A 9290-nucleotide genomic window follows, 5' to 3' on the forward strand; every position below is an offset into this window, starting at 1 on the left:
CTGTCTCCTCCCCTTCATCTACGCTGATTGAAGTTGATTTAACAGGTGACATCAATAAGACATCATAGCTTTCACCTGGATTCACCTGGTCAGTCTGTGTCATGGAAAGAGCAATGTTCCTAATGATTTATTCCCTCAGTATACACTGTTGAAAAACAGCTGTTTGAGCCACAAGGTGGCAGCATATTACAATATGTTTCTCTCTTCTCTTTCCACATGCCGGCAAAGTATTAATGACTAAAATGGTATTGTACATCGTAGTAAGATGCAAGTTTAAAACACCTTTGAATATTGTAACTATATAATATGAATATATTGAATATATCATGTTATTGTACTGTTGTTTTAATTCATCATACAGTGAAATAGTACAAGCAAATATTGTACAGGAAATATTGCGATCCCCAATCACATGATTCTTTACAAATCAACAGTTTTTTTCAGATAGATATGGATGATAATTAAAGAAGTACTTTCAGAATGGTCTAATAATTACGCAATAAGGTCCTGGGGGGGTATGGTATATGGCCGATATACCACAGCTAAGGGCTATTCTTATTTACGACGAATTGCGGAGTGCCTGGATACAGCCCTTAGCCGTAGTATATCGGTCATATACCACAAACCCCAGGGGTGCCTTATTGCGATTATAAACTGGTTACCAACGTAACTAAAGCAGTACACATAAATGTTTTGGTATGCGGTCTGATACAGTATACCACGGCTGTCAGCCAATCAGCATTCAGGGCTCGAACAACCCAGTTTATAAAACAATCATATCATACTAATGAAGGTTCTCAATATTGTGAAGTTTTAATATAAACTAAACGTGTGGTCCATCTCTGGTTATTCATTAACATTACAGTAAACCTGCCCTACATCCTGGATATCTAGATCAACTATTTCTGGATCTGGACTAAAGTCAGAGAGCAGAATGCTCTATTTGAGATCAGTTAAACTCCCCCTCATGTAGAGCTGCTAACACTGATGTTCATCAACATGCTCTAATACAAACACTTGTTCTTCAGAATGTTCTTTATTGAATATCCACAATACAGCAAAGCTCTAACTATTCCTCTATTAATCATCTGCTAAACAACCCATTTCAAATATAACAAGTCTACTTATCATATAGCCTATGATATCAGTATGATTAGCTATTTATCTTTTATGGAACATAATGTAAATATGCAGGTTAAACATTTTAATGCGTTAACAATAACTTGAAAAGTGATGTAGAAAATCAAATAGACATTACAATGGTTCTCAGGCTATTCAGTGCTGCATTCAGACTTCTTGATGTCTTTCTCTGCGAACTTGGATCCCGCGGTGACTTTACACGAGAACACTTTGTCCTGGTTCCATTCTGACGTGTCAACGGTCAGACAGCTGCTGAGTTGAAACGTCTTGTCGGCTTGCGGCACCGGGCCACTCGTAGCGATGCCGCCGGTGACCGGATTCCCTCCAGCTGTCCAGCTGACATCGGCGTAGCCCATGGCCATCTGACTGGCCAGACACACCAGAGTGACTTTGCTGGACTTCAACTCATCGCTGGACGGAGGGAGGATGGTCAAGACAGGCGGAGGGAGGGTAGAGTCTGGACCAATGGAATGAGCAGAATAAATATTACGCAAAATCATTTGATAAGTTAGTAGAATGAAACGGGGTTGTGTGATTATACGGTAGAATTAAAAATACAACGTTTTCTCAAAGGCTACAAACAATTAACATTCTGGCCTCATAAATTAAAAGGCACTAAAACCATGTAATTCTATCTTTACATGTTACTCACAAATCTCTGTTTGTACCTGGTCTTAGTTTTAAACTTTCTAAGTAACTCTCCACGTGTGACTTTTCAGAGGTGAAGCAGATTTCTGTGCAAGTGGATAATGAGTTCAGATCTCTATGTTTAAACATAATCAAGTAGTCAGATGTGCTGAATACAATCAAACATATGTCCTACTACTAGTCACCCAGGAAACAGAGTTACCAACTGTAATGTAGTAGCCTGCAATGTAATGAATCATGTAGCAACATTGTGTAACTACCATATACATGGTTTTATCATTATTTAATATAACGTGGGACCAATACCTTAAAGGTTGATACAACTTTATGTTGACTTCACATCCAAATCTACCTCTGAGTAAATAGATGATTATTGTATGAGACATTATAAAGGAGTATTGTTGTCAAGTGACAGCAGTAACCTACATGGTCAAATAGTCCATCATGTTTTTTAAGTTTAAATGTGAAATCAACAACTACAGATGTACTGTAGGTTATGAAGATGTCACATGGTGTTCATGACTCTTGATAATCAGTCCACAAAGTAGGTTATTTACACTAAATAAATATGAAAGAAGAATATAATGTTCAATATGTAACTCTATTAACTATTACGTTTTACAAAAAACCTTGAATACAAAAATATCAGGTTAAATAAAGGGAACTCACCAGTAACAATGAGCTTGGTTCCTTGTCCGAATACCACAGTGATTCAGTTTGTTTACACAGCCGTACAATAACCTCCTCTCTCTCTACTGAGAGGACAGGAACTGAAACATCCCATTCAGACAGAGCTTCACTCTCTACTGAGAGGACAGAAACTGAAACATCCCATCCAGACAGAGCTTCACTCTCTCTACTGAGAGGACAGGAACTGAACCATCCCATTCAGACAGAGCTTCACTCTCACTACTGAGAGGACAGGAACTGAACCATCCCATTCAGACAGAGCTTCACTTTCTCTACTGAGAGGACAGGAACTGAAACATCCCATTCAGACAGAGCTTCACTCTCTCTACTGAGAGGACAGGAACTGAAACATCCCATTCAGACAGAGCTTCACTCTCACTACTGAGAGGACAGGAACTGAAACATCCCATTCAGACAGAGCTTCACTCTCACTACTGAGAGGACAGTAACTGAAACATCCCATTCAGACAGAGCTTCACTCTCTCTACTGAGAGGACAGGAACTGAAACATCCCATTCAGACAGAGCTTCACTCTCACTACTGAGAGGACAGGAACTGAAACATCCCATTCAGACAGAGCTTCACTCTCTCTACAAACATCTCAGGCTTTTCTAGAGTTTCTCTCTATGAAGTAACAGTATACATAATAGCATCATATTCTGCTGTTGGTGTCTGGTCCTTTTGAAGTTAAAGCACTATCCATACGATGCAGTGTTGACTTGATGATGATGATGATGATGGTGATGATGATGATCAGACAATGTCTTTGAATGATCCTTTATCTCATTGTAATCAAAAATCACTGATTCTGTCATGTATTGTCATATTATGTCTTGTTCCTGTTCTTTCTCTTCACTCCGTCTCCCTCTGCTGGTCGTATTAGGTTACCTTCTCTTCCCCTCTTTCCCCCAGCTGTTCCTCATCTTCTCTAACTACCTCGTTCACCCTTTTCCCACCTGTTCCCTTTTTTCCCTCTGATTAGGTCTCTATTTCTCTCTCTGTTCCTGCTTCTGTCTTTGTCAGATTCTCGTTTGAGTTTCTCATGCCAGAACCAAACTATCGTCTCGTTTGCTTCAACCTTGTCCTGTCCTGTCGGAATCTGCCTGTTCATCTGAGGCTACGTGTGATCAGGTACCTCTGTCCTCTACAACCCAGCTAATCTCCTCTGCTGCTAGAAGGGGACTCTACCCAGCTATTCTCCTCTGCTGCTAGAAGGGGAACTCTTCTGTGATCTTCAGAAGGACTTTATGTTTCATTTGTCGCCCTCTCTGCGGGTTGTTTACTTTGCCATCATATACATTTGAAGAGGATCTATGTCTTACCTGTGTTTTGACATTAAAGGACTCTGTTTTTGTTAAACCGCTTTTGGGTCCTCACTCACGTGCATAACAGAAGAATCTGACCAAGAATGGACCCAGCGACTTCGGATCCTCTCCACTCAGCCGTCGAGATCCAGGGAGCGATGCTAGGCAGACACGAGCAGGAATTGTCTGCTGCTCGACATGCCGTTGAGACCCTGGCCACCCAAGTCTCCAACCTCACAGAACAGATTCACCATCTCCGCCTCGATCCACCGGCCACTTCCAGGGCTTTCGAATCTCCGGAGCCCAGAATCAATAACCCGCCGTGTTACTCTGGGGAGCCCACGGAATGCCGCTCGTTCCTCACCCAGTGTGATATTGTGTTTTCTCTCCAGCCCAACACTTACTCCAGGAGCACAGCTCGTATCGCCTACGTCATATCTCTCCTTACTGGACGGGCTCGTGAGTGGGGCACGGCAATCTGGGAGGCGAGGGCTGAGTGTACTAACCAGTATCAGGACTTTAAGGAGGAGATGATACGGGTTTTTGATCGTTCTGTTTTTGGGGAGGAAGCTTCCAGGGTCCTGTCTTCCCTATGTCAAGGTAATCGATCCATAACAGATTACTCTATTGAGTTTCGCACTCTTGCTGCCTCCAGTGACTGGAACGAGCCGGCTTTGCTCGCTCGTTTTCTGGAGGGTCTCCGCGCGGAGGTAAAGGATGAGATTCTCTCCCGGGAGGTTCCTTCCAGCGTGGATTCCTTGATTGAACTCGCTATTCGCATAGAGCGACGGGTTGATCTTCGTCACCGAGCTCGTGGAAAGGAGCTCGCGTTCTCCGTTGCCCCCCTCTCCGCATCACTACCATCTTCCTCCGCCGGCTCGGGTGCTGAGCCTATGCAGGGGGTATCCGCATCTCGACTAAGGAGAGGGAACGGAGAATCACCAACCGCCTATGTCTCTATTGCGGTTCCGCTGGTCATTTTGTCACTTCATGTCCAGTAAAAGCCAGAGCTCATCAGTAAGCGGAGGGCTACTGGTGAGCGCCACTACTCTGGTCTCTCCTTCAAGATCCTGCACTACCTTGTCGGTCCATCTACGCTGGACCGGTTCGTCAGCTTCCTGCAGTGCCTTGATAGACTCTGGGGCGGAGGGCTGTTTTATGGACGAGACCTGGGCTCGGGAACATGACATTCCTCTCAGACAGTTAAGGGAGCCCACGGCCTTGTTCGCTTTGGATGGTAGTCCTCTCCCCAGGATTCAGCGTGAGACGCTACCTTTAACCCTCACTGTCTCTGGTAATCATAGCGAAACCCTTTCTTTTTTAATTTTTCGTTCACCTTTTACACCAGTTGTTTTGGGCCATCCCTGGCTAGTTTGTCATAATCCTTCTATTAATTGGTCTAGTAATTCTATCCTCTCCTGGAACGTCTCTTGTCATGTGAAATGTTTAATGTCTGCTATCCCTCCTGTTTCCTCTGTCTCTTCTTCACAGGAGGAGCCTGGTGATTTGACAGGGGTGCCGGAGGAATATCACGATCTGCGCACAGTGTTCAGTCGGTCCAGGGCCACCTCTCTTCCTCCACACCGGTCGTATGATTGTAGTATTGATCTCCTTCCGGGAACCACTCCCCCCCGGGGTAGACTATACTCTCTGTCGGCTCCCGAACGTAAGGCTCTCGAAGATTATTTGTCTGTAGCTCTTGACGCCGGTACCATAGTCCCCTCCTCCTCTCCCGCCGGAACAGGGTTTTTTTTTGTTAAGAAGAAGGACGGGTCCCTGCGCCCCTGCATAGATTATCGAGGGCTGAATGACATAACAGTGAAGAACCGTTATCCGCTTCCTCTTATGTCTTCAGCCTTCGAGATCCTGCAGGGAGCCAGGTTTTTCACTAAGTTGGACCTTCGTAACGCTTACCATCTCGTGCGCATCAGGGAGGGGGACGAGTGGAAGACGGCGTTTAACACTCCGTTAGGGCACTTTGAATACCGGGTTCTTCCTTTCGGCCTCGCTAACGCTCCAGCTGTCTTTCAGGCATTAGTCAATGACGTCCTGAGAGACATGCTGAACATCTTTGTTTTCGTTTACCTTGACGATATCCAGATTTTTTCACCGTCACTCCAGATTCATGTTCAGCACGTTCGACGTGTCCTCCAGCGCCTTTTAGAGAATTGTCTTTTTGTGAAGGCTGAGAAGTGCACTTTTCATGCCTCCTCCGTCACATTTCTCGGTTCTGTTATTTCCGCTGAAGGCATTAAGATGGATCCCGCTAAGGTCCAAGCCGTCATTGATTGGCCCGTCCCTAAGTCACGCGTCGAGCTGCAGCGCTTTCTCGGCTTCGCGAATTTCTATCGTCGTTTCATCCGTAATTTCGGTCAGGTGGCAGCTCCTCTCACAGCCCTTACTTCTGTCAAGACGTGCTTTAAGTGGTCCGTTTCCGCCCAGGGAGCTTTTGATCTCCTCAAGAATCGTTTTACATCCGCACCTATCCTTGTTACACCTGACGTCTCTAGACAGTTCGTTGTCGAGGTTGACGCGTCAGAGGTGGGCGTGGGAGCCATTCTTTCTCAGCGCTCCCTCTCTGACGACAAGGTCCACCCTTGCGCGTATTTTTCTCATCGCCTGTCGCCGTCGGAACGTAACTATGATGTGGGAAACCGCGAACTGCTCGCCATCCGCTTAGCCCTAGGCGAATGGCGACAGTGGTTGGAGGGGGCGACCGTTCCTTTTGTCGTTTGGACGGACCATAGGAACCTTGAGTACATCCGTTCTGCCAAACGACTTAATGCGCGTCAGGCTCGTTGGGCGCTGTTTTTCGCTCGTTTCGAGTTCGTGATTTCTTATCGTCCGGGCTCTAAGAACACCAAGCCTGATGCTTTATCTCGTCTCTTCAGTTCTTCAGTAGCCTCCACTGACCCCGAGGGGATTCTCCCTGAGGGGCGTGTTGTCGGGTTGACTGTCTGGGGAATTGAGAGGCAGGTAAAGCAAGCACTCACTCACACTCCGTCGCCGCGCGCTTGTCCTAGGAACCTTCTTTTCGTTCCCGTTCCTACTCGTCTGGCCGTTCTTCAGTGGGCTCACTCTGCCAAGTTAGCCGGCCACCCCGGCGTTCGGGGTACGCTTGCTTCCATTCGCCAGCGTTTTTGGTGGCCCAGCCGGGAGCATGACACGCATCGTTTCGTGGCTGCTTGTTCGGTCTGCGCGCAGACTAAGTCCGGTAACTCCCCTCCTGCCGGCCGTCTCAGACCGCTTCCCATTCCCTCTCGACCGTGGTCTCACATCGCCTTAGATTTTATCACCGGACTGCCTTCGTCAGCGGGGAAGACTGTTATTATTACGGTTGTCGATAGGTTCTCTAAGGCGGCTCATTTTATTCCCCTTGCTAAGCTTCCTTCTGCTAAAGAAACGGCACAAATCATCATCGAGAATGTTTTCAGAATTCATGGCCTTTCGTCAGACGTCGTTTCGGACAGGGGTCCGCAATTCACGTCTCAATTTTGGAGGGAGTTTTGCCGTTTGATTGGGGCTTCCGTCAGTCTCTCTTCCGGCTTTCACCCCCAGTCTAACGGTCAAGCAGAACGGGCCAATCAGACTATTGGTCGCATCTTACGCAGTCTTTCTTTTCGTAACCCTGCGTCTTGGTCAGAACAGCTCCCCTGGGCAGAATACGCCCACAACTCGCTTCCTTCGTCTGCGACCGGGCTATCTCCTTTTCAGAGTAGCCTCGGGTACCAGCCTCCGCTGTTCTCGTCTCAGTTCGTCGAGTCCAGCGTCCCCTCCGCTCAGGCTTTTGTCCAACGTTGCGAGCGCACCTGGAAGAGGGTCAGGTCTGCACTTTGCCGTTATAGGGCGCAGACTGTGAGAGCCGCTAATAAGCGTAGAACTAAGAGTCCTAGATATTGTTGCGGTCAGAGAGTTTGGCTCTCCACTCAGAACCTTCCCCTTAAGACAGCTTCTCGCAAGTTGACCCCGCGGTTCATTGGTCCGTTCCGTATTTCTCAGATCATTAATCCTGTCGCAGTGCGACTTCTTCTTCCGCGATATCTTCGTCGCGTCCACCCGGTCTTCCATGTCTCCTGTGTTAAGCCCGTTCTTCGCGCCCCCGCTCGTCTTCCCCCCCCCCCCCCCCCCCATCCTTGTCGAGGGCGCACCTATCTACAGGGTCCGTAAGATTTTGGACATGCGTCCTCGGGGCCGTTGTCATCAGTACCTAGTGGATTGGGAGGGGTACGGTCCTGAGGAAAGGAGTTGGGTTCCCTCTCGGGACGTGCTGGACCGTTCGCTGATCGATGATTTCCTCCGTTGCCGCCAGGTTTCCTCCTCGAGTGCGCCAGGAGGCGCTCGGTGAGTGGGGGGGTACTGTCATGTATTGTCATATTATGTCTTGTTCCTGTTCTTTCTCTTCACTCCGTCTCCCTCTGCTGGTCGTATTAGGTTACCTTCTCTTCCCCTCTTTCCCCCAGCTGTTCCTCATCTTCTCTAACTACCTCGTTCACCCTTTTCCCACCTGTTCCCTTTTTTCCCTCTGATTAGGTCTCTATTTCTCTCTCTGTTCCTGCTTCTGTCTTTGTCAGATTCTCGTTTGAGTTTCTCATGCCAGAACCAAACTATCGTCTCGTTTGCTTCAACCTTGTCCTGTCCTGTCGGAATCTGCCTGTTCATCTGAGGCTACGTGTGATCAGGTACCTCTGTCCTCTACAACCCAGCTAATCTCCTCTGCTGCTAGAAGGGGACTCTACCCAGCTATTCTCCTCTGCTGCTAGAAGGGGAACTCTTCTGTGATCTTCAGAAGGACTTTATGTTTCATTTGTCGCCCTCTCTGCGGGTTGTTTACTTTGCCATCATATACATTTGAAGAGGATCTATGTCTTACCTGTGTTTTGACATTAAAGGACTCTGTTTTTGTTAAACCGCTTTTGGGTCCTCACTCACGTGCATAACAGATTCACTTGAACTGACACGTCTGATTAAAGGCTTGTCCCTCTCAGTCAAAAAGCAGAAGTGTTGCAGTCAGAGGTTTTTGTCATTGTGTAAATCACTGTGATACGAACTCTTCAGCAGAATCATCATATGTCTGACAGTAATACACTGCTGAGTCTCCTGCCTCTACCTGTTTAATGATGAACTGATAATCTAAGTCTGAGGTGGATTTATAGTTGAACCGACTAGAGGAGAAACCTGGTCCATAATATTCAGAAGAACTGTCACCGTAGATAAAGCTCAGAACATACTGAGGAACCCCACCAGGAACCTGTTTATACCAATGAACATAGTTTCCATCAAATCTGCCAATGTTACAGTCCATAGTGACCTCCTCTCCTGTGGTTTTGGTCTGGACAGATGGCTTCTGGGTCAACACAATGACACCATGAACACCTGTTGACACATCACACTCACCATGAGGCATGTATATGTAACTATATATAAGGCATGATTCAAAGGTAAAAATATCAACGTTAATGGAAACTTACATGTTAGAGCAGTGATGAGAGTGCAGAGTGTCCCCAGCAT

At 46.8% G+C, this 9290-nt stretch overlaps 1 protein-coding gene across 1 annotated transcript; it reads right to left on the bottom strand.

The window, feature by feature from the left end:
* Positions 1-327: 327 nt before the first annotated feature.
* On the bottom strand, positions 328-9290 carry LOC139421637 (immunoglobulin lambda-1 light chain-like). The gene is made up of 5 exons (XM_071172705.1): positions 9251-9290; positions 8825-9155; positions 2458-2495; positions 656-1597; positions 328-542 (listed from the first exon to the last, which is right to left on the bottom strand). The coding sequence occupies exons 1-4, from the start codon at positions 9288-9290 to the stop codon at positions 1272-1274; spliced, it is 735 nt and encodes a 244-aa protein (XP_071028806.1). The 3' UTR covers positions 328-542; positions 656-1271.

The sequence above is a fragment of the Oncorhynchus clarkii genome, chromosome 12 (assembly GCF_045791955.1).
Source record: "Oncorhynchus clarkii lewisi isolate Uvic-CL-2024 chromosome 12, UVic_Ocla_1.0, whole genome shotgun sequence".
NCBI lineage: Eukaryota > Metazoa > Chordata > Actinopteri > Salmoniformes > Salmonidae > Oncorhynchus > Oncorhynchus clarkii.